This window comes from Lipophrys pholis (genome assembly GCF_963383615.2).
Source record: "Lipophrys pholis genome assembly, chromosome: 14".
In the NCBI taxonomy this organism is placed as follows: domain Eukaryota; kingdom Metazoa; phylum Chordata; class Actinopteri; order Blenniiformes; family Blenniidae; genus Lipophrys; species Lipophrys pholis.
In genome coordinates, this window is record NC_137633.1 from 12299557 (window position 1) to 12326087 (window position 26531).

The 26531-nt window shown below is 40.6% G+C and overlaps 1 protein-coding gene across 3 annotated transcripts; it reads left to right on the forward strand.

Annotated features, from left to right (window-relative positions):
* The first annotated feature begins 5876 nt into the window (after positions 1-5876).
* Positions 5877-26267, forward strand: keap1a (kelch-like ECH-associated protein 1a). Of its 3 annotated transcripts, none has more exons than XM_080480570.1 (13): positions 5877-6541; positions 7695-7772; positions 12412-13287; positions 14829-15028; positions 15160-15316; positions 17687-17779; positions 18193-18339; positions 18516-18622; positions 19876-20005; positions 20969-21165; positions 23254-23459; positions 25179-25355; positions 25967-26267. In XM_080480570.1, exons 3-13 carry the CDS (start codon positions 13075-13077, stop codon positions 26143-26145), a joined length of 1806 nt encoding a protein of 601 aa, XP_080336696.1. In that variant the 5' UTR covers positions 5877-6541; positions 7695-7772; positions 12412-13074; the 3' UTR covers positions 26146-26267. The 3 variants fall into 3 exon arrangements, with proteins under 3 accessions (XP_080336696.1, XP_080336694.1, XP_080336695.1); XM_080480569.1 differs by having other exon boundaries at positions 5937-6541; positions 7594-7772; XM_080480568.1 differs by lacking the exon at positions 7695-7772.
* The last annotated feature ends 264 nt before the right edge of the window (positions 26268-26531 follow it).

Consider the following 26531-nt stretch of genomic DNA (forward strand, 5'->3'; position numbering starts at 1 on the left):
GCAGGAGCAGGATCTTGAGCTGGGTAAAAAGCCACGGAATAAAAATGGGTTTTACGACGGGTTTTAAAAATGGACAGTCAAGGGGCTTGTCTGATGCGCAGTGGTCGCTCGTTCCATAACTTTTAACTATCCAGGATGCCAAAACGGACCAAATCCATGATGATTATTTTTCCCTCATCGCAGGATCAAGTCTGCAGTTTTACATGCGTCATTAAATATTTGGTTTAAATCTTCTCCAGTGTAATGAACTTATCCCTGAGTCCGAAGAATAACAGAACATTCATGTGTCACACACATTCTGACTGTTTAGGGCTGTGAGGCAACACAAACCTGAAGCAAAAATACTTTGTTGACGTAGAAACACATTTACCTCAATCAAATTAGATAAATATGTCAGTATAATTTTTCTAAAACTTAAAAGTCACTACATTGTTCAAGGTTTCTTTAGATTATCGATGTGATTATTATTATTTTAACTCTTCTAACTATAGTGGGTCTCGTAGTTTTATATAAACCTAATCAAAGCCTATGATTTCCCAAGAAGTCATGAGTACATTTTTTTAAATTTCAAGTTCAGTAAATACAAAAAAAAAAAAAAAAAAAATCATGAACCGTCTTTTTTGGAAACACCAATTCCGTGAGGTAACAATTACCAGCTCTGCTAGCCAAGGATCTAGACGCAACCAGTAAAGCATTAATGGCCAAGAAAATGAACAATTTGACCATTTTAGATGTAATAGAATCGAACTCAATGGAACCCCGGGCCTTAAGATACAAGGTCTGGTCTACAAAGAAATACATCTTTTTTTGGTTGTCAATCAATAAACATCATTAATTATATGAAAGTAAAAAAATTGTACTTTTGAGATTGTGCTGTTGCACCATCAGGACTATTGTAATCATCTCCAAACACTGGGTAAACAACTTAAATTCTATTATTATAGCATAAAAATATACTTAATCATAGTGTCTCATTGACGATTTGCGGTCTTCTCATACTTCTACTACTGCACTGATTCTCACATCGCCCTGCGTTTCTGATTACAAACAGCAGAGGGCAGCACATTCACAACAATGAAGTCAGTATCCTTAAGCCTGGAGAGGAGAGGAGAGGAGAGGAGAGGAGAGGAGAGGAGAGGAGAGGAGAGGAGAGGAGAGGAGGGGAGGGGAGGGGAGGGGAGGGGAGGGGAGAGGAGAGGAGAGGAGAGGAGAGGAGAGGAGAGGAGAGGAGAGGAGAGGAGAGGAGGGGAGAGGAGGGGAGAGGAGGGGAGGGGAGGGGAGAGGAGAGGAGAGGAGAGGAGAGGAGAGGAGAGGAGAGGAGAGGCCTTGTTAAAGAAGAAAACAAGACAAGGGATCTTTCTCAGAGAAATAAAAAAAACTAGGCCAGCTTTGTGCTGTGTCATTATGCAGTTGTACTTTGCTTTATTACTTCCTTGTAGCCATTTAAAAAAAAAAAAGTTCTGAGCTTCAGGGTAACAGGTACAAACAAACACAGGTGGTGAAGATGCAGAACATATCAAGTGAATAGAAATATTTAAACAATGTATATACTTTAAAGCTATGTAAAAAAGTTGAAGTAAAAAAAACAACAATTCACAAAACAACATATAGAACTGACTGTAGAAGGCTCTAATATGTTGGTAGCAAATACAAATGGAGGAAAAGAAGAAGTCTGTGACGCTAAAACATAAACACTCATCATTTATAGCTCAAATTGAATTTCTAACTCTTTATCTGTGTTTTATCACCTGTCATTTTGAGTCACGCAAGAGTGCGATAACAACTAATATGACTGTTTATGTTGGCTGATTGTAAAAACAAACGCTAATGGCAGAGTTATGCAATATCCCTTCATCTTTCATCTTCTTCACTGAGGCAGGAGTCTCCCTCTGGAGGCATCAATCACAGAGACGCAACAGAGAGTCACAGACTCACGTTTCGGGTCACCAACTCATTTGCGTGTATGTGGAAAGAAACCTGTAGAAAATCGTACACACAGGTCCCGTCAACCCAACCTGGACTCAAACTGGGTAGATTCTCACGAGAGAGGGCTAACCACTCCAACATTGTGTTCCGGCAGGGCAACATGCAAATTTTAGTTTTAACCAAGGCTATAAAAAAAACAAAGCACAGGGGAGCAGCATGACTGGCATCGCTGGTATTTATGTGCATGCAGAGGTTCCTCCTTTAAAGTCACTGTTTCTTTTAGCCTTCATGAGTTTTGTAGCAGGTTTTCGCTTTAAAATGAATTCATCAAGCTTCACAATTGCATTCCTCTGTGTTTTGGTGCAATTTCACAGGTCTTATCGAAAGCAACGTTTTGTTAAGCATAAAAAAATAATCAAAAGGAAAAATTTGAAAAAACGTTAATTATGATGTTTTTTAGCCGATGACAATATAATGGCATAACTCAAATATTGTATTTCCTGTATAAAGTTCCCCTTAACAAACCCCATAAAGCAATCATTTGTCTATCTGCGTCGTGATCAGAGCAAATGTGTTTCTGAACTTGGGGCAAGTTCACAAGACGCACACATGCACCACTGTAAAAACCTACTTACCACACCCTTAATTGCATATTATGTGTCACAAAATGAGTCATCACTCCACACAATGAGTTTATAGAAACCAAAAACATTGTACCGCGGAGTTATGTCTCCTCTCCATAACTCAAGACCTTTGAAGCATAATTGGACTGGGAGCATCTCAGCTTGATAAAGAGCATTATTGTCTGTAACAGCAAACTGAAACACAGATCAGTAAATAGACTAAATTCTTGAGAAACGCAGGAAAACTACTAAAACAACTTTAGGAATTAAACACTGAGTGAAGAAGATAGAATATCTAGCAACACATTTACGCCAAAGAGCATCACAATAAAAAGAGTTATACTGCCAAACATCAGCCTCACTCATAATTTCCTGTTGGTCACTATGATTACTATGATCATTCTCCTCACAATGGATTATTTTCATGTGTGTGATTACAAAGAATTGGCTGCGGAGAGCCTTTGCTCCTGGGTGTGGTGCGTTGTGCATAGATAATATCATCTTGAATGTCACTTTGGTTGACACAGTCTGAAATATGTGGCCATGTTAACACGCGCTCATCTGTAACTGCCTTTGGACTTGGAATATTTTGAACGAAATCCCGAAACATGCTGGAGACGACATTTGCACACCTGCATAGACAAACCAAAGTTTATTCCTTGAACATATAACGCAGAATGTAATCTGCAGATTTGGACTTTAATTTCACACCTGATCAAAGAGGAGCTTGATTTGTGTGGGTTTTTTTTAAAAAAGAGTGAATATTCATGCAATTTATTCTCTTCTTCCTTTATCAGAGATTAAAAAAAAAAAAACACCAACTCATTCAATGTTGCTGAACAAGTCTGCATAGTTTTCAAAACAAAATCTGCAAAGCTCTTCCAGAGATGTTTGTCTCTTGTAGGCGGGTTCAGGTTTTTGCAAGTCACTGGTCGCCCGTAAATTCAGCCTGATCACTGTGTTTACTTTCTTCAAATCATGTCTAGCATGTCCAGAGTGGCCATCTGCCAAGGGAGTGGCTTGTCACCTCCAGCGTTGCACCAGGAATTAATTGGTAAGATATCACCAAGCGATCCAAGGCCTGGCAGTGTTTGATGTGGGCAGAATGAAAACGTCTGAGTCTGAAAAGGTGGCCCAAGACAAAGAAGAAAAAGGGTCTCAGGTGAGGAAGGAGTAGGACGAGTCGATGAATCTCTGAGATGACAAAAAAAAACAAAAAAAACAAACATGAAAGGGTAAAAAACAAACAAACAAAGAAAACAACCTTCTTGCTTCCTTTTCCCTGTAATAATCTCTTTAAACGGCCGGAGCTGTCAAAGTGAATATTGAGTGTGAGACTGACAAATTAACTGGCTCACTTAATCAGATCAGTCAACAGTGAGAAGACCGCATGAACTGATGCAACAGACCGTGAAGCTGAAGAGTGAAGACTACACGTTTATCTTAAGGTCGTCTCACTAAGCCATTTATGTCACATTACTTTTTGTGTATCTAAAAAAAAAAAAAAAAAAAAAAAAAAAAAGTAAACAAAATTTCTAGCTGCAATAAAACACATTTCTCAGAAATTCCAACTTTTCTTCTGGGATTTTTATGAGTTACGAACATTTCTGTGGCTCAGCAGCAGAGCCCATGGCAGCTGTGCAGGTTTTTTTTTTCTTTTTCCTTTTAATACTCAGCTGGGCTGTTTTCTTTCAGATGCAGCCAGAGGTGCAGAGGTGTTGGTTCCCTCACACCTCAGTCAAACAATGCCCCATTCTCCTTGAAGAGTGATGAAACTGAAAGAAAGCTCTTTCATCATGCGGAACAGCGTGGATCTGATTTTCTTCAGGTCGAAAACAGACCGGGAAAAGTTCTTGCTTATTTCAAAACAAATTGTAAAAAGAGAAGGTTTAAAACTATTATGAATGCAGCTATAATTGTATGTATTAAACACTAGAGCAGGTGTATTTACTAGAAAGATTGTTTAGAAAAACCAAACTGTTTGAGGGCACGGTGTGATTCAAACTGACCCTTGGTTCTGGATGAAGGCGAGTGGATTGATACAATTATTTAGCTTTTACCAGCAAAAGGTGTTTATTTTTTGAAGATAAATTATGATAAGTGTGGAAATAAGTGGCGTTTTAAACTAATACTTCTTAAAATGATAAAATAAGAAAAAGTCTTTATTCAACTGGCTCAGACTGGGATTTTTGTCGTCTGTGGGCCTCGACAGTCTTTATTGTGTCAGACAGTCATAATGACGTGTTCATAGTTTGGTGATGTTTTTAGAAGCTGTGAAAACAGGAGTGCAAAAGATTGAGCAGACTCTCGCGGGAAAAGGCAAACTTTAAATCCCAACAGGGTCCAGTCTGTCCAGCATGGCCCATCCATCTTCTATAGTCCTGCTCTATTCAAGGCGCTGACTCCAACCCCATTTTATAATTTCCAAAGTCAGAGGACAATCTGGGTAGATTACCAGTCAATCACAAGACTCAGAGAAGCAGAAATTTCACACGCATTCACATTTAAGACCAATTTAAAGCACACTGTTGTTGTTTTTTGGAGCGTGAACGTGCAAACGCCACACAAAATAGTCTCCCAGACTGGATTTGAACCAGGATCTTTTCGATGTGAGGTAAGAATGCTAACCACTACACACTGAGATACCAATTACTTTTGTGAGATGTGTAAATAGAGCACATATGGATTAAACATCTCGTTTTATAATGGCCCCAGAGCACAAATCAAACAAGTACAGTCACTTACACAACATACTGTTGGATCATGTTCACGAAGGCTCTGATTTTCCATCCGGTCCACCCAGCAAAACAACTTTCAACAGAGTTATGATACAAACTAAAAGGTTAATTAAGTTGTATAGAAACGTGAATGATCACAAGTCATAACTGTAAACAAAGGCAACAGGACGAATGGAGCTGAACAACAATGATTCAGAACAACACCAGTGTCCGTAACAATGATATTTATCAAGTCAATAAAGAGATGCAAATATGTAATCACTCTGATTGAGGTACACCCAACTTATTCCTCAGTTATTACAACGCCAATGTCAAAATATATGTACAAGTAAAACTTTTCTGTCTTTTTAAAATGGATTGTGGGTTTTCGGTCCTTAATTGTTGAGGTCTATATTTTCGGAAGTATTGAGTTAAGTGAAGATGATCACGTTTTAAAAAGATAAATAAAGTGGAAGCCCTTAATAATCTCACGTCATCTTCTGTGAGATAAGTTGTTTTTAAAGCCGTGCAATCCTCTAAACGCTTCGTGTTTTTGTTGGACTTAAATCGTTGCTGATTGACAAAAAACACACGCCGGCCAGGATGATTCATCGGGGCAGAATACGGAACTGAAAAGGGCAGATCCTGCATCTGGCTCTTCTTCTCCATTGATTCATCAAACAAACTCTACAGGACAGCAACTGTTGAGAATTTCCTCCCAAGTCTGGATCTTCTGCTGGGAGCGCAGGAAAAACAAACAAAAGCGCTGCAGCGGGATCAACGAGGAAACGATCCCCGGGTCTCTCTCCCGGGAAACACCTCGCGCTGTGTGACTCTTATGTAATTCCAGAAGCTGCCCCTGAGCCGGTGGAGGTTCAGTTTCAGTTTGAGGAATGCCGCTTCTGACTTATTAAGTGCACGCGTACTGGCCGCGCGCGGTGGCTTGAAAAAAGTTGCACAGTCATGTTGGTGCAGAAACTGCTCTCTCCTCCTCCAGCGTCGCTGGACGCCTGCACGCAGCGACGCGGAGCAGCAGGAGCAGTTCACAGGCTCGTCGTAAATCGCCCCTTTTGACGTGGATGACTGCTGATTTTTGGGTTTCCCTCCCCCGGGGTGGAAAGAAACTCCCGACTGACCCGAGGACGTGCTGCGCTTTTCTTTTTTTTTTTCCCCCGGATAAGCCGTGCGTAAAAAGACTCCGGGGGGAAGGTCCCGGTTTCGCGGTGGTGGGATCACACACGGTTGTTCACGTGTTGGGACAGCTGTCGGTTTCAGGTGAGTGAATCTGCAACTGGACGAGTCCAAAAAGTCAATATCATAGAGTGAATGGACGCGCCCTTTGGACAAAAATCACCGTGGAACTCACTGACGGTTCTCGTGAAAACACTCGTGACACTGCGTGTTTATTTTTAATCTGGAATATTCACAGACACGACCGTTCAAGTTGAGCTGTTGTTTGCCAATCTACGCCAGTGACGCGTCCGTTTCCCTGCGTGCGTGAACTCTTTTAAAGGGGAATTAAAACTTTTCATGGTCATTTCCTTGCTTAATCCGTCATTCACTGCACGGAGATCAACCGTGTGCTCCTTTTTTTCAAGCCTGTCATTGTTCCGAAACCGACTCACGAAAGCTTAATCAAGTGTTTCTTCTAGATGAGTCAGTCCACCGATCGACATTATCAGTAACTTCACATGTGACGCTCTCTCCATGTGTGGAATTTGACTTTATTCTCATAAAAACACCTTTCGTTCTCCAATAAACGCGTATAGTATGAATAATAGCTGGATGAAAGGACGTTCACGCTTTAAAATCACCTGTGAATTTTTTTTTTAAATTCAAAAACGGGTGGTTTTTTTGTTTTTTGTTTTGTGTTTTTACAAACTTTTATCTGCAATTTTCTAATCATGCAAATAATTGAAAACTCTTTAACTTCAACCAACCTTCAGTGGACGGCAACGAGCCAAATTTCTCATTTTACAAGACTGTAAAATCTAAGAAATGTCCTTGGAAAATCTGCAACTATCAAATACCTGGTGTTTTTTAAATTCAGAATAACAGCAAATTAAGTGGGGATGAAATTAGGTTTAATCAATTCTCTAACTGATTGGTCTCAAGTAGTTTGACTCAGCTGGTGAAACAAGCCAACGTTCAGTCATCCATTCTTAAGACTACACACCTAATAAGTTTAGATCAACAGAAGCTCACTATTTCATTCCTCTAGTATATTTTGCAGTTTACATAATATATGGGCTGTTTTAAATATAGCAACATGGATACTGATAATTTGATTGGCCTTGATAACAATGAGAGTGGTGTGGTGGTTGAAGCTCTGGCTTCACAGGTTCTTCCCAGTTGGAGTCGCGTCTGGAGCTTTTCTGTGTGGAGTGGGAATCACTGAAGTCAACTGGTCTCTCTCAACTGCCTACAGGTGTGACTGATGTTTGAAGGCCAGCTGGGTTTAGCGCCAGCGCCATGCGACCCTGACCTGAATAAAACGGTATAGAAGGTGAGCGGGTAAAGCACAAGACATGTCAGTAAGTCAAAGAAAAACAAATTGGGGACTTGGAAAAAGTCCAGCTTTGCACAAAATGCATGCTGTGTCCTATAAAGAGCAACATTGCATCACTGTGCGAGTTTTGTCGTAATCAGCAGACAGGGGTCAGTTCATTGTGTTCCAAAAAGTGTGTGTGTGCCCACTCTCTTGCAGATAAAGAGGTGTTTTCTTTGACAAACTGACATCATCTGTATTTAGTATTTCTGATATCCTGATGTTTTCACCAGGAGACTCTATTGAGCAATGGTTGTTCCATGAATTACTGTTGTTTTAGGACATGTAGCATGAGTTTGAGGGTCTCTTCAGCTGATGCTCAGGCTTAAAGTAAGAGGATCAGATGGTATTTCAGACCTGTGAGTGTCTTTCAGGAAGCTGATTAGACTGTGGCGTGAGCCTTGAAGACAAATTGTCTCTCTAATGGAGCCTTTTGAAAGCAGAAACACTTTTGTCAGCAACCCAAGTCAGTAATATGATATGTAAGATGACATGGCAGAAAAGCATCTGTCGGGGCTGTTGCACAATCATGCGATCATTGCAGCTCAGCAGTTTTAGGCAAGATATTATGAAAGGTTAAGTGAGAAGATCGTCACGCATACAAAGTCCAGCAGTTGGTCCTACGTCACAGGGCAAAGCTGAGTCTGCAGACAGATACTCGTTCCTGTGTGCGACTTTCCGACAGCAACAGTTTGTCAATGGTTAACATTACTTCTCTTTGCCTCACTTGCTTCATCTTATGAGTTCTGCATTAATCAGATCCTGTGATTTATAAAAAACAAACAGCCATGGTGCCAAAATCAATGTTACAACAGTTGTGCCATTGTTATTTAACTAAACTGGAATTTTCTTCTTAATCGGTCTCATACATCCCGTGTGTGAATTTACAGTCTCCTGCTGTTTTGTCCCAAGTAGTTTCCATATTTACTCATAACAGTCATTATTCATATACATTGGACTGGCTGACAACCAGCTGTTTTTAGTCCCTATACTCAGCCAGGCCTTTCCAAGTCAAATACTGTATGCATCCAGTGCACTGCTATGGTAGACTGAACCAATGCTTTATGAGTGACCATGCTTTGCACACTGTTTACACAGTAATTCCGCCGTTAACCCCCTTTAAAGCCTGCAGTAATGAAGGACATGCCGATAGATCCAAGCACAATGGCTCTTTATAGTAAACCACGTGGCTCTACTTCATTTTGACTCATAGTCCCTTTTCTCTGTCTTTTGCTAATTATAACCATTTGTCTTTTTGTTTCCAACATTGATTTCCCTCTTTTACTGAGCATAATGTTCCCCTAAATCTCTCTTTAGTCCAGCAGTATTCCCACCCTCTCTGCCTGAGTCTGGTCATATGACTCTTAGGGTGAGATGTGAGGCGGCTCGGGGCGGATTTGATTGTGCAACGCTGCAAAGCTGCACCGCTTCACTCTGAACCACCACTCACTTTGCTCATGAAAACACCCAGAAATGGGGCAATAACTCAATTTTCCATATTGGTGCTACGGAAAGCAACCAAACTGTGCTCTTCAATGAAGAATTTAGAAAGTGTCTGCATGGTTTGTCGCTTACATGCTTGAAATTCATCTGCAGCATAAAGGGATATTGATTTTAGTGGCTCTTACACAGATAAATGCACTGTGGCTAATGGGCAGGATAAGAAGCCCTTTCTTGCTCTCCTGCTCAAGAGCTGATTTGTTCTGCTGCGAGCTGCGGCAGAGAGTGACATTCTGTGGAATGCAGAGGTTTTATGATTGCTGGACAAGCACTCGGTCTATATTCACTGCTTACTACAAAGAAGCCACCTTTTAACGTAAATATCATGTCAATTAGAAGGGCTATACTCTACTCTTGCGAGTGAGTACTGTTTGTGAAGCCGATATCTTGAGTATTCCCAAGTGTCTAATGAAAAGTGCTGTATTTACATCTTAAAAGCAGGAACAGACGGGTTGTCTTATACGTTACTACAAATTAACAATTGATTGCAGTTACAAGATGTTTTAAAAGTAGTTAAGCTACTTTACTGTAAATAAGTCACTTGAGAAATTAACTCCAATCGCATGTAACAGTCTTCTCTATATAATAGTATGCATATCCTTGTATTAGTGTAGTGTTCCTGTGTTATAGTCGTCAAGCTGTCAGCACTGTGTGGGTCATTCCAATGATCTATTCACTCACTAGGTTTTGCTAAAGTTAACGATTGTCAGAACATACTGCAAAATCTAGATGTTGGTGGTTTTTAAAAAAAAAAAAAACTGGATCGTGAAATCATCACAATGATAATAAGCATGAACTGTGGGGAAACGACCAACAGTCAGATGATGTATTAAGATAAGTTAATGCATCACACGTCCCGTGGAGCCAGTGAAATACTAATATTACCTACAGTAAACTAATATTATTTACGATGTACTAATGTTTCTTATAAATTACTAATAATACTGGAGATGACAGGATGATGGAGTTAGTACAGAAATAAAATGCTCCTCCTGCAGGAAACCACTGGAGATTAATGATAAAGTAGTAACCATTAAAATGGTGACTTGAATTAGTAATGTATACAGAACCCAATATCTGAGTAGGTCTTTTTTTTTTTCTTCTTTTTTTTTTTTATCAGAAGCAGTGTTGCCAAGTGGGAAATGTAGGATTATTGCTCCAGAGACAAAAACTAAATTGCCCAGTCTTGTCGAATAATTAAATATAATCACCCTGTTTTTTTTTTTTTTTTAATAACATCACTCAAGGCTTTGTGGCGTCGGTACAGAAAAGATTCAGAGCGCCACATGTGCAAACCAACACGTCTTCCTGAAACTAATATTTCCCAAAGGCGATGTTGCCTGCGTCTTCCCATGAAACGGATCTAATCTGACAACTTATTTCTTAAACTATTTAATTTGAAGCTCAAATTTATGGATAGCTACTTTAAATCTGCCTCGTCAGGCATCACTATTCCTCCATGATAACCGCTGGGATTTTTACTTGTACTCGAGGGCGCTTTAATCGACAAGAATCTAACGAGACTCTTAATTACAGCTTTTTTTTATTTATTTTTAGTAGACACAGGTGCACCATTTAAACCTATGTAATTATTTTAAACGGACATACATTGCTTACAGTATGTCTCCTTTGGGTACCCGAGTGGAATCATAATGAATCAAAACCCTTCACTCATTTTTTACTTTCTTCTTCTAAATGCTTTAAGGGAGGAATTAAAGACAATAAAAGCAGAAGCGCATTTGTTCTGATATATTATTGTTGTGGTACTCGACTTTAACTTCACTGCTCTGAAACGTGACACACTCAAAATCATAATAAATAGGCAAATGCCTTTTAAATGTGCAGAGGAGTCGTCTGATGAGATGAACCTGCTGCTTTGACTTTAAGAACTGATGCTGCTCCCAGTCCGGACGTAGAAAAAGAGAACTGCCCTTGAGTCAGAGACTTGGTCTGAAGTGGTCAGTCGGGGACCACTTCTGGTTCATTCATGCTTTCGTACCCTTTAAATAGTGTTAATGTGTGTTCCGTGTATGTTTATCAGCCGTCTGCAGAGTCTCAGTCACTCCTCTGTGAGTCACTCACTGGCTGTTAACAGCCTGCTGTTCGACTGAGCCGTTTGAAGTGCATTAAAAGGGGGGGAAAGAGTTTGAAATGGGCACATTATCAAGTTTAACAAGGGAACAAACAGCTGCTTCTGGCCCTGATAAAGCTGCAGTGATTGGCTGATAATTGGTTCACAAGCTTTCCCCTGTAATCAATTAATCAATGACCACGTTCAATAAACAAAAGGCAAACATTTCAGAGTTTTAGCACGTCTGACGTCTGCTGTTTTTTAGAATTGTGTTGGTTTACTTTATTAATTTTGCATTTCCTGGGGTAATTATTTACATTTTTAAATGTTTGCCCCCTTTGCAACACAATGTTCCTTTAATCCTTTTTTTTTTTTTTTCTTTCATTTCCACTAAACGTCAAGTTCATCTGCACATTATTTGATATCGGGACTGAATATGGTTCAGCTGCTCCTTTCTGAGTTCGCCACAGCAGATCATGTGATCTGCATGTTTGATTTAACACACGTTTCATGCTGGAGCTTGACCCGCTGGGGGCTGGGGGACTTGTCTGGGGACCCACAGTGTTGGCAGTGGGATTCGTACCGACCAATTTCCAGTTAGAAGCTTGCTTCCCTGACACATAGGCCACCACTACTCTTGTAGATTATCTAATAAGCAAAACAATTGATTGTTTACAGCACACACGTTGTTTAAGTGTTGCAAAAGTATTTGACCCCGTGTTTACATGCTTGACAAAAGAAGGGTAGGTTAATAAGGCAGGTTGTGAGACATAAACGCTTCCTGAAAGTTTTTGCTTCAATGAATAAGTCCAAAACAAAGCTTTAGTCAAGACTTCCTTTGGTGAAAGCTGTGGTATCAATCAGTCCTGCTTCAGCTGCAGGGAAGTGAAACTTGAAATGTGTGACACTTACACACACCCACACACTAGAAAACACAGCTCCGTCTCATGAGATTTTTAATTCCCTTCGACTCACTCAAAAGTCTCTCAGCTTTCCTAACGTTCTCTGTTCTTCTGTCTCTCACAGGATAAGCATCACAACAAAGAGGTTCAAGGAATCGACCAAACAACGGCTTCCAGCTCGTACCGGCCACTTCCCTTTCTCCTGCGGAGCTCTAAATGCCTGAGGACTCCCTGAAACTTCAGAATGGATTACCCTACAAACAATGAAAGCCATAAAATCTGGACCCACAAGGATTTAATGATCGTGACTTGACTTGTGCTATGGGAACACTCCGATACTGGCACGAATGTCGTCCGTCATGTTGCAGCCGGGAAAATATGGATGAGGGAGTGTCCTGTGGTGTACAGTCAGTCTACAGTATTGGTGCAGGGAAACACATGACGGGAATTTATTAGTTGCAGCAACTGGCTTTTTCTCTAAACTTCTTGCTCCGCCTGCTGGCAGTGGATATGACCACAAGTGGATGGTACTTGTGTGCTGTTTGTGTCCCTCATTGTTTGGGAAACCTCTTCTTACTGAACGGATATTTGCTTTAAAATCATCAAAATGAAGGTGCCAAGGACATCTACCGAGTGGTGCCTGTCTGAACTGAAAGGATTGTGTTTGCTAAGAATCTAACCCCAATGGGATAAAAACTCTTTGAAAAGACTATAAGGACTCTATGACTGCGCACGCAACATCCCCCAAAAGCTAAATCTGGAGTGACCCCACTATACTTTCTGCAGAATGCAATGCTCCATGAGGAAGAAACGTACCACACGCGACCAAGGTTTCACTGCGATCGTGGTTCCGTCCATGCATGGGTCTGGATTTCTGGACTACACTGTGGGGAACCATGCATCCAGGTCCATGAAGGTCATGGATGAGTTCAGACATCAGGAGATGCTGTGTGACCTGGTGCTACATGTCACATACAAGGAAAGGACAGTGGACTTCAAGGTAAGGGATCGCCTTATACTTGATGTTTTCTTTGGAAACGACAAACCTGGTTTGTGTTGGGCATTTGCCTGTTCTCTCTGTGCATGCATGGGTTAAATAGTTTGACATTTTCATAGTTACTGAAACCCAAACGTACCTTTAGGTTAATTGTAGGAAACAAAAAGAATCTTAAGTATTTCCCAAAGCTGGACAAGGGAGGATTCAGCAGCACCTTAAGCCTAGCTGAGATCAACATAAAACAGATGTGCATGTTCATGTGGTAAAATGAGTGCAGGTGCAAAAAAATATGCACAGCTGCTGGCCCTGACTGACGATACTTCAAACCACTCAAGTACCTCAAATCACGGACGATTCACGTGAGTAAGACTTGAATCGGTAGGAGTCACGGTGACAAGGTGTTTCCTCAGAATGCCAGCTTCACCATTATTAAACTGTGAGTGAACCAAGAGATGGGATGGTCGGACTGCGAGCCTCTCATTGGGTTTCGGGTACATGTATGAACAATAGTCGGTTCATGTTAAACAAGTCGACTTGCATGCATCGACCTGCAAGTCCATAACTGTGATTTTCATTTAAGAAAAGTGTTGTTAAATAGTCCTTCTGGGAAAAAAGCTGTTGTAAGTCAATGATAAATAATAATAATGCATTTTATACATCAAACTTTTATTAAACTCAACAATGCTTTACTGCACGAGCAGTTGACTTCTGCATGCGTTGTAATGTGTTCAACCCTTTTGATGAGCAGTTAAACAAGATGTTGCTCAGTTGTTTCAGTCCTTTTGCCTGGAGGTGATGATGGTATGAATTAGGTAGATTTATTGATCCGTGTGGGATTTCATCAACGGTCACATTCACAACAAGATTTGTGACAGTTCTAATGCTTTTAATGCTCCAAATCTTAGAAGGCTTAGTCTGTCAAATAAGAACATGTCACTACTAAGTTAAACAAACTGGTGTAACCAGGTCCATAGCGCAGGTTAATTCAGGACTGTCAGTCATCAGGAAATAAAAAGTGAACGACTCGTGTTGAACTTGCCTTGTTGTGGAGGCTCACCCCAGTTTTATTCCAGCCCTTTTTTTCTAATGTTCAGTGCAGCTTCCTTTTGGTAAATACGTGTATCATTGAGCTAATTATTTCACCACCTAATCCCAGAAATGATCATTATGCCAAATGAACATCAATTACACAGCGATCATTTATCAGTTCAGTCACATTCAAACACATGTTTAATGCCACACTCGTACACCAAAATGCTGCTAAGGTTTCAGTGTATTGCCGAAGGACACTCTGACAGGCAGTGATGGAGATAAAACCGCTCACCTTGTAATTGTAAGAAGACCCGCTCTCCCACCTGAGCCACAGCTACCCCACCATGTACTGCTCTACACTTTACTAAGACTGCGTTTTAAATGATCCGAATATCTTTTACTGGTTATATTTGGCCAATCCTTAGGCCCCAGAGTGGTTTTTTCCATAATTATAAAGACTCTGTAATTATATGTATATATATATATATTTATTTTTTTTCCCATTTTCTCAGGTGCACAAGGTGGTCCTGGCCTCGTGTAGCCCTTACTTCAGAGCCATGTTCACCAGTAGCTTTAAAGAGAGTAGCGCCTCGGAGGTCAACCTTCCTGATATCTGCCCCCAGGTGTTGGGAAAGCTTATTGACTTTGCGTACACGTCACACATCACAGTGGGAGAAAAGTGTGTCTTGCATGTTCTTCTGGCTGCTATGAGGTAAGCATACCTACTGTAAATGGCAGTAAAACATTAACAGATTGAAACTGTACAATTGAAGTGATAAGTTTATGGGACGTATACAGGAAGTAATGGAAATTTGACAAAATTGTTCCCTTATATTGCACAAGGTATCAGATGGAGGACGTGGCCAGGGCTTGCTGTGATTTCCTCACGAAGCATCTGGAGCCATCGAACGTCATCGGCATCGCACGCTTCGCTGAGGAGATCGGCTGCACTGAACTGCACCAGCAAAGTCGAGAGTACATCAATACACACTTCAGTGAGGTAAAGTGGGCAGGTGTAGGTATTTACAATCAACTCATGTCAGGCCAGATTGTGATTATTATCCTCAACCCCCCCCAAAAAAAAAAAAAAAAATCACTTAAAATGTTGAAGTTTGATCGTCTGTGCAGGAAAACACATGGACACCGTCATTTTAAAGCCGTGTTTATAATCACGGCTGAAAAGAACACTTTGGGGCACCCATGTGGCTGCGTGGCACCTAAAATGAAAATGTAAACAACTTTTTCCTGCGCTGCATGGAAACGTGGATCGTTCATTCCTTAATAATCAGGTCCGAATTGTGTCAATGATGCATTTTCACACAGATGCAATCCTGTGCATGTCTTCTAACAACTTCTATGAAAGCATGAAGCATCTTGGCTCAGACCTGGTGATAAGTGTGGCTCTGTGGCTGACGGCTGAAATGTTAATGACTCATTAAAGAGCTTTCCACACCGGAGAATGAAATATTTGATTTTGTAAGTGTAGACTTGTCGGTCATTGGTTTTGTCGGTCAAATGTGCGTGCTTGGAGGGGAGCAGCAACCTAAAAAAATCTAGGAGTTATGGAAGTGCAGCTTCTCGGCATCATTTTTGTTTTTCTTTTAATATTCTGAACTTAAATAAAAAATAAATAAATAAATAAAAATGAGTTACTGCATTGAAACACATTCATAGAACTGAATTTATAAGTGTAATGAAGATATAATAGTCATAAAATATGTTATTGTGCAAAATAAGGGCCAGATTTCCCAAAAACCATTCATGCAAAGAGTTAAATCAACACTATGAGTGACGTCACGCACAAACGGGAGTATTTGAATTTACAGTTTTTTGTGCTTTAGATTGTTTACACAAGGACATCAGCTGTGAACGAAAGTTTCCAGTGAGCGGCTGAAGGAAACAAATCTGGAAAATAAATCGGAATTTGGCACTCTTTAAATAAAATCTGCAAACAAAACCCATGGCGAGCCAGCGAAGGCCCCGTTTACGCGACAACAAATACGAGTGTATCCGCAAAACTTTCTTCACTTTTGGGGGGGGGGGGGGGGTCTGTTTACACGGCACCGGTGTGCAGACCCACTGTACCCGCAAAGTTTTTAGTTATTTCTGTTCATGCGCCTGTAAACAAACATGGCCGACCCGTAGTGGTATGACTCGCGGTCCGTATTCTAGTTTTATCGTCCATATCAGTAGTTTTATAGTTGAGACTCACCCCTGATGGCATCCGATTCGTCTTCAGTCCATACCAATGCCAGGGTCTCTTGATTTTTTTTTTTTCACGCTTACAGCGTTTTGTTCTCTGCACACGTTTGTGGTTTCATGGCTAAAACAAGCAACAGCGCCCTCCCGTGGCCGGGCAGACTAACTACATTGTTGTCAGTGTGTCTGCTGCTGCAGTGTAAACGCACCCTTTTTTTTTTCACAGATTAGGAGTCACGTGAAGCGTTGTCGTGTAAACGGGGCCTAAAGAAATTCCTTTCACCACAATGACATCCGCATCTCTGCCGAAGGCTGGGCCAGTTTGCCCCACCTTCTCAGACGCCGTAAAAAAGTCTCAGTAATAAACAATGCAATCCTTTTTAGAAGTACTAAATCACATTGTGCGTTGTACAGTAATCTGTCAACATAAACTCTTCCCAGGAGTTTCTGCATTCTGCCAGACAGATCAGATTTTTCTGAAGTCAAACATGCATTTGGCACAGCATATCTGCAGACATGATCTCTGTGTACCCAATAAGTCCATAAGCTATCACATTTGCCCACATTTTGCTATGTGTGAGCTGTTAGGCCCATATTGTTTGAGTTAATAAAGTTGCAGGCTCTTTACTCTGATGGAGAACAGAAAGTGAATGCAAAGTGCCAAAACAGGAGACCTCAACCTTGGTGCCTCTACTGCTGCAGTGCCAGTCACATATTAAAGAGGTCACACCCCCAAGGATGAGGGCCCATCAGTACTGTTACGACACACTTTATCCTGTCTAGATTGCATGTACTTCGCAGTGAGTCACCCAACACTGCAGTTTTTCTGTCTTTTCATATATTTACAGAAGTCTGTTTTTTTTTTTTTTTGTTTTTTTTAATCTGAGTTTGTCGCATTATATACTGCTTTTGTAGCAGCAAGGAAAACTGCTGCTGCAGTGTTTGGCATTGTTAAGATCTGTGGTTTTAACGATTCTAAGGATCATGGCAGACTTGGCTCTTGCGCCCTATATTCTGTCTTACTTTATTTTTTTAAAGAAATAGAAAGCGGCTATTCCCCTCTGTAATTTTGATCACTAAAAAAAATACATGCTCACCCATAAACAAGGATAAGACATCACCTTGAAGGGATAGCCCGTCATGTGTCGGCTAATCGGTTCGTATCTTCCAGGTGACCAAAGAAGACGAGTTCTTCAGCCTCAGTCATTGCCAGTTGCTGGACCTCATCAGTCAAGAAAGTCTCAAAGTGCTTTGTGAGTCAGAGGTGTGTAGCATTTGATTGAAATTAATTAAAACCTGACTTTCATACAACAGACCTTTCGGTTCCAATGTTCTTTGGCATCTCACAATTTTGATTTACAATGGGGCTTCCTGTTCTGGGTGTTAGGAAGTGTGACCAATATTGCGACCATTACATTCACAGTTGCAGTCACAGAAAACATAAAAGTCACAGAAATATGTATTTTAATAAATTTGGTCTGAACAAAATTTGGTCTGAACAACAATATGAATGATCACACCCTGAAAGAATGACAAAAACACTTTAATCCAGATATTTAATTGATTTGATATTTGATATATCCATGCGTCCATCTGCTTTATTCACATGAGAATGTTTTTATTATTGCCAATAGAGACCAGGTATTGATATGCTACTGTACAATCATCTTCCTTTAGGTGTATAAGGCTTGTACAGACTGGGTTCGCTCGGATATGGAAAGCAGATCTCAATATCTGCATGCCCTCCTCCATGCGGTTCATATCTATGCACTGCCGGCAAAATTCTTGAAGAACCAGCTCCAGTCCTGCCCCATCCTGAGCAAGGTAAATCACAGCCTCTCCGTTTTAGGCCTTAATATGCAGATGATTTCTGTCAGAACATGGATGTGAGTATTATGTAGACATCAGAACAATCTGTGTAAAAATGATCTGTTCTTCTAATAACCTTTCGCTTATTTAATTAACTGTGTCTGTGTCTGTGTGTCTTATTTGAACTTCAGGCAAATTCCTGTAAGGATTTCCTGTCTAAAATCTTCCAGGACATGACAATAAGAAAGCTATCTCCTGCGCCTAATCGAGGAACCCAGCTCATCTATGTGGCCGGCGGGTAATTATGTATATATTTATATATTGTTTACACCATTATTTTGAAATGCTTTGGAGGATACAAAGAAACCTCTTTCACTGTGTGCAAATTGTTGCTTATAAACACATAGCCATATGAAACACAAAAACAGTTTGAAACCCTTTATGACTTTCACGAAGGTATTGTAATTTGTAATTTTGTTTGAGATTATCAGACATGTTGAATGCATCAGCATGTGTATGTTTGAGGTAGTCTGCGGTGGTGTTTAGTTGGACAATCTCATATCATCGGAAATTGTTTTGAAGACACTGCCTCTCTGCTGTTTGTCGATGTCATAACCAAAATACGGGAAAAGTCCCTCTACGTGGAGATATTAAAATCAAAACCTCTCAGATGATCTCAAGCAAATGTGATCATTATTCCCCTTTTTTAAAGTTAACTTTATTGCCGGGCTCCTGGGCAATACTTCATTAAGAACACCTGCAGGTGCTTCTAAAGTGGCTGATTAATGCTTTTTTTTTTTTTTTTTATACAAGTGTTTGATAATTTGTTAGATCTCCCTGAAGGCAATATTTAAAATTCTCCCTACAGTTTGTGCGCTTTTTATGATATTGATTGTTCCAAACTAACTACAAGATAAGTCTCTCCTCCTGTCCTGGTAATGAGCCCTGACTCTACTTTATTACCTCAGTTGCACCCCATCAATTCAGAATGTGAGTCAGTTTGCCACCCAGTGGCGGCGAGCAGGTGACACACTCTGTCTTCTTTACGCTGCTGAGCTGTTCTCTGCGCTCAAGTCTTGACTCTTCCTCTTCTGTAGCCTCCTAATTCATCGGTGAGAAGCTTAAAAGCCATTTAATTCACAGTTCTTTAGAGGACACGGACATGACGTAGCCCTCGCTGGGTTCACACATTTTACTGCTAAAATTTAGCAACCTTACATCAAGGAGCAAGTTAGTTTTTTTTAGCTTAGATTTTCATTTCAAGCTTTCTTGGTAGATTTAATGATACTATTGCTGTACTTCATGGACCTTTCTATTGGATCATGTTGTTGTAGAAACACGGATATGAACAGATGTTCAGGATGTATGTCATTGGCATGGAGATAATGACTGAATATTCATTCTTAAAGATTTACTTTGTGACAAACATGCATGCATGCGATTTAATTGGCTTTGTCTTGCTGTTCCTGGCAAGATGCAGTTTACTTTGTAAATAAAGTCTCCATAAGCAAACATAGTTTCTTCATTGTGTGTTTCTTGTTTTCTGTCCAGATACAAGCAGCATTCTCTGGCCACGATGGAGGCTTATGATCCCAGGAAGAACATTTGGCTGAAACTGGCCGATATGGGGACACCATGCAGTGGTCTGGGAGCCTGTGCACTGTTTGGACTGTTCTACACCGTAAGTGGCATCACTGCAGTTTTAATGTGAGTGTTGCTTAAAGAACTGACCCAGTGGAATAAGGTCCAAGAGTTATGTACTGCAAGACAAATTGTGAAATTGGGAGTTACTCGCCTGCAAGCATTCATTGATAACGTCATTGTCACTTTTCATCCTGCATATGAGAATCCTGGTAGATTTGAAGGGTCGACAGAAGCAACTCAGTAATCCATCCATCCATCTGCTAGTGATTTATCCGACACAGAGCATGCAAAAAATTCCACAAAAAAATGTCCCAAGCCTGGATTCAAAATATTTCTGCTCCATTCACCTTTAGCAAAATCTAGGGTTGTACAATAGATCACAAATGCGTGGTTGTCACGAAGTCGACATGTGAGAGATATATATATATATATATATATATATGTATATATATACACACACACACCGTATATAGATAGATGAATGGCAAAGATTGACTAAACTGTGAAAGCTTTTGTTCCCATGCACTGTGCATTGATGTTCTATATGTAAACGTCTCTGGCCAATCAGATTAAGCCCTACTGCGCCGTATGCCCGCCCACTCAGTCACAGCCAGTGTAAATTAGGGGCAAGAAAAAGAGCACGGTTATTGCCAATAAATCTCATAACACAAAGACATTAAAATAATCTATCAGGTGTTTGTATTTATTACAAATTTAATCAATATCACAGTTCTTGATAAGATAATTACGTTTCACATGTTGTGGTATGATGCAGCACGAATGCATATGAGGAGGTGAGTATTATTATAAATGGTGATTTTGGAGAGTGTACAACACCTCTGAATAAACCACTACACCACCGTGGCTCAGGTGGTAGGAAGTGTTTGATCCCTCGTCGTTGGCACAGTGAGTGAAGCATATTGAGGCTTCTTGAAGGAGTGAAAAATGCCATATAAGTGAATTTCATTTATTCATTTTTAATTTTTTTTAATGGATCCAGGTTGGAGGCAGAAACCTGTCGCTCCCAAACAACACAGAGTCCAATGCCCTGTGCTGCTATAACCCCATGACCAACCAGTGGAGCCAGCGCGCCTCCCTGACCATCCCCAGGAACCGGGTCGGGGTGGGCGTGGTGGACGGCTGCATCTACGCTGTCGGAGGCTCCCAGGGCTCGGTTCATCACAACACAGTGGAAAGGTGAGACATTCTGAAGCGTTAGCTGTGTGTGTGTGTGTGTATGTATTTATTTACTTAACTAGGCACTCAAGCAGTAATTTGATTTTCATGGCATTTTATTTACTGCGATGAAGGTAATGAGGAGTGATTTTATTTATTTATTTATTTATTTTAATTTCTCCCCTGAACGCAAACTGTTAGATGAAGTGCAGTTATTTCAGTGCGAGTATGAATAATGGCATGAGAGAGATGAAATGAATAGCTGCCATTAGACGTAAAGAGCAAGAAATCTTTCTGGTATTTGGCGTAATTATACGACAACATGCTCTCTTTTTAAACATGTCGGGGCAAACTTCTTAGGAATGTCAATCTGGTTGGGAATGCTGTACAGGAGGAGTTAAAGTGCTGTTGGGAGTCATTCTCAATCAGTTATTAACAAAAAATCTCGAGTATCAATATGACAGTGTGTTGATATTAATATCTTCCCATTCCATTTCTTAAGAACTCCACTTCAAATGTAACCTTAATCCCTGTTTTATATTAAAAGGTATAGATTTCTAAAAGATGCTAGTCACAAGAGATTTATTACAATTCATCAGATGCCTCTTGAAAGTCGTCTCCTGAGGAGCTGCTAAATATAATGAAAGCTGATAAAACTATTGAAATGAAAATTCAGTGTGAAACGCATCAAAGATTAGAGCATTTATTGTAATAGCAGTTGGCAGAAAAGGCTTTTCTCCTTACTCGGTTTCCCAAATGAATCCACGCAACTCGCAAGAGACCCAGCAGGGAGTCGTACCTCCCTGCTGAACTGAGATTATACTTTATTATTTTGTTACCGATACGAGACTCGTTGCAGATGCAAATGTATTTATTTATTTTTTCTTTCTCTGTGCTGAGAGTGCACGGTCATTGTCGGCAAGAAGACTTTAATTTATCCGTTCTGTGAAGGGCACATTGCCAACAATGGAGGGCAGGTGATGTAATATCAGCCACCCCCTCCTATCAGCAGTTTACAGCTGGAATACACCCAGAGCCACCGAGTCAGTCGACATCCTCGCAATGATTAACCAGTGGGAAAACATGCAGTACAACCTGCCTCATCATGGGTCACTCACTTTTTCTTGGAATGGTTTTGTGCTGGTGTTTGCTCCTGACGGGTCTCCTTCCAGGCCAGTCCTGGTGGTTGAATCCCACCCATCTCACTTTGTACACGTCTTTTTTTCTTCTTTTTTTTCCACAGACACTTTGTATAAATCTCAGTAAATGCGCTGATCTGCTTCTATTCTTAAATATGTGCAGGTGCATCTCAAAAAAATGGAATATAATGGAAAGATTTATTCATCCCATAATTTAATTTGTACAGTGACACTTTCATGTATTTTACATTTATTATGCATGAACTGAATATTTTCAAGGCTTTCAGAAATAAAAAACAGATGGTTTTGCCATTTTTTTTAACGAGAAGCTATAATTATCACAATTTAGATTTAAAAAAAAAAAAAATGCTTGAAACTTCTTAGTTTATTTGTTATGAATGTAAAAATAGCTGACTCATATCAAACAAACAATTATAATGATATTGTGATCAAATGTGGAATGGAAAACCACAATTTATCTAAATTTAACATGTAAATTTGTGAACCGTGGAGGTGCCAGTCCGCGGTTCATCTTCTTGGACCTGAATGCGGCTCAGTCTTTTCTTCCTGCCTCGAGCTCCGAAAATCCGTTCCAACCACAGACCTTTCAGCTCCGCTCAGTCCAAAGACAACACGAGCACCATGAGCGCCCGCTGGACTACACGTGAACTTCCTCGTCCCTGTGCGATCTCGCCGGTGTTACAACATGTTTGGCTTCCAATAAACCTCGTCAATAGTTGCCAAACATGGTTGCCAGCTTAACCTAATCCACTTAAAGTTGACTGGCTTGTGTAGATTGAGAGGGTTGCGGCAGTGCGGCTGCTCTGAACCGTTTTAAACGTGTCCCAGCACTGATGCATTAATGTGATTATTCTAATTGATTAATATGTAATGTCATTAAGGACCGTCAACAGATTGTTGCTCCTCTAAGCGCAGTGCGTGCGCTGAACGACTGCCGTGTGGTTTGCAGGTGGGATCCGGAGTCGAATCGCTGGTCCTTTGTTTGTCCGATGTCGGTGGCTCGTCTGGGGGCCGGCGTCGTCGCCTGCGGGGGGGCTCTGTACGTAGTTGGGGGATATGACGGACAGAATCGTTGGAACACCGCTGAGAAGTACCAGCCCGACACAAACACTTGGCACCAGCTGACACCCATGAGTGCCATACGCAGCGGACTGGGTGAGTTTGTTTCTCGGGGCCTTTTTGTCGACAATTTCATCCAACTAATTGATTCCTCCGGTTCTTTTCCAAGAAGACTGGCCATGTTCAACATTTGATTAACATTTTTGAAAGCCAATAACACTGTATAAAATGTGCAATAACATGTTGTTTGTCGTTGCACATATATACAACAACATTTTGTTGAGCAGTTTCAGTCCAGAGGCAGCAGGAAATGGCCCAATAGCAGCAATTTGTACGTTTCACACATGTACAGTGATGTCATCTGCAATCCACAAAACTCTTCAAGATATAAAATATATTTAACGCATAAATGAGTTGGAAAAGGGGTCAATTTAGAGATATGCATGTGCCTTACATATGCCTATCAGACAATTGAATGGTGAAAAAAAATGTAAAAGTAATAATGATCTGATCATTTATCAGATCAAGAAATAACTGAATAACGAGGCGAGAGACGCAACTTAAACTATCATTTTAAAGGATATTTTATTATACATTACATCTTTTATGTTCTCCTACCTGTGTCCAGCATAAGGCATAATATCTGAGCATAAGGATTTTGGGGGGGAAACGCTGGTTCATACTGTCATAACACAGTAAAATCTGCCCTGAGCAGCTGATTCTTCATCGCTTCTTATCAGTCAATGGTAACCTGTAAAACAACAGCCTGTGTTTTTATGATCCCATTTTTAGTTTCTTACAAAACCACTGAATTCCTAAAACACGTCATTTGGAACTTCTTTGTCGGAGTCTGCACACCCACCTGCTCGCTCGGCTCCGTCAATGAAAGCCGTCTGACAAGCAGGGCCTCGAGTCTCTGCCTGGAAACGTCTCTTTTGTTGTTCCTCAATGGAGCAACGAGCTGCCAAAGGCCAGGCCATCTGCAGTATCCCTCTCAATCTTCAAGAGGAAACATAATGTCCAGTTAGTTGTGAACAACAATGGCCTTCATGAATATGGATGATGGAAAAAAACAAAACACAACAAAAGGAAAAGAAATCACTTTGGGTCTTTTGGTCATTTTGGCCTCAAATTCTGCTCCAGGTCTTTTCTCTGGTTGCCTTCACTTTTGGAAGGACACCACTCCTGGATGGGAGGGTATTCTAATGATATTGTTGAAATTTATGATGATCTATCAGAGAGTGGCCATGTGCTTCTGGGGTCACTACAGTAGGCAATATGAATATACATTAGATGGCAAATTCCACATTACATTTCATTGTACAGAATGTATTTGATCGTAGTACAACATATTGAGATCGCTGTCAGGAGTCCTAGAATTAGTGAACATTTTGACTGCCCTGCTGTACACCTATTATTGTTACCTTTTGCCAGTTTGTATGTCGTCCAATATATGAGGAGATATTTATTTCTCCTAAAGTGTTTGAGCTGAATGTTATGTGAAAGGTGCTCTTTCAATAAGGCCTGGTATTAATATTTCTGTTGTTTGGTTGCAGTATTCAATACAGTGCATGATGTGGAAATGAGATTATGCATCTGAGATTTTGAATAGGGAAATTTGTGTGATTCTTTTTTTTTTTTTTTTCCTTGCTCAAGTGCCCTCAAGGATTTTAACCAAGCAAACCTCGGGGAATAAGCTGCCTTCCCTTATCACATAATAGATAATCAGCTATTGAGTCAAGTTGTATTTGAAATGGGACTGAAAACTTGAAAAGAAATGGATTGTTATTATTAAAGTTGAGCTTTTCTTCCCAGGATTGGTGTGCGTCAACTCTCACCTGTACGCTATTGGGGGCTATGATGGGCGGAGCCAGCTGTCCTCGGTGGAGCGTTACAACACAGTCAGGAACGTGTGGGAGCCCCGGGCGCAGATGCAGTTCTGCCGCAGCGCTCACGGCGTCACCGTCTACCAGGGACGCATCTTCGTCTTCGGTCAGTCGCCGATCGCCGTTACTCGGATCGCCGTCGGCTCTCTGTAGTGCTTGGCATGAAGTCCAATCAGAAGAGGCTAAGTGAAAAAGGCAGTTTTGTCTGGGTTGACGACACGCGCCTGATTATGTATCTAGAATCGAACGGCTTTCAAGATCTCATGTAAATATTATGACACTCGCCGTTCTGTGAATGGATTTGATCGTTGTGACGAGCAGGAAGTTAATTAACTGATGCTCTTTTGCGAAAGTGTGAGCAGCTCTCAGCTTTTTTAAACTTGCTCATTGACTCTGTGTTGTTTAATTAAACAGAGTAAAGTATGGTTCAAATGCTACGAGTAAACAGATCTGCAGCAGACAAATTAAATGCCACATCGGGAAGGAAGGACAAAACACATCAATGAATTAATTTGGGTGCAAAACCAAATCTAGAATTTTCCTCTTTAAAACCAAAAAAAAAAAAAAAAAATCTATTTGCTCATCCATTTATGAACTGAAAAATAAATTGTCTAAAGACAGAATAATTGAATTTAATTATTCATTGATACGACTGTTGAACAGTTCCATAATTTGTCTCACAGCTTCATTAACCACACTGTTTGTGTGTCCAATTAGGAGGTTTTAACCAGCATGGCTTCCTGTCCAACGTTGAGTGCTACTGTCCCGATAAAAACGAATGGACGTTTGTCACCGACATGCCCATAGGACGCAGCGGCATGGGCGTCGCTGTTACCATGGAGCCCTGTCCTGGCAGCCTGCCAGAAGAGGAAGAGGAGGAGGGGGCCGCGGCGTGACATCAGGACGACATCTGTTAAAAGTCTTGAGTTGAACACTGTGGTGCCACTTTTTAAGAGAGAGTTAGTTTTCTAAAAAAAAAAAAAAAAAGCATTCCTACTAAAACAACTCAATATTGCAATTGCAATGCGATTGCACCTGGAGTATATAAGAACTTTAAAGGTGAAGGAATACATTCCAGCGTCTCCTGCGGCTCACGAGTGACACGGACGACGTGGCGCGATGGCGACCTCACCAGAAATGAAGGTGGTACAGATGCAAACTCAAGTTGTAGTTCTATTTAATTAAATGTTATTTCTCAGACGCCTTTAATCTCTGTAGTCTTCAGTTTCATTTCTAAATTAACTTGGTGAACTTTGAACGGCCTTAGCCGTCCTAATTTCAC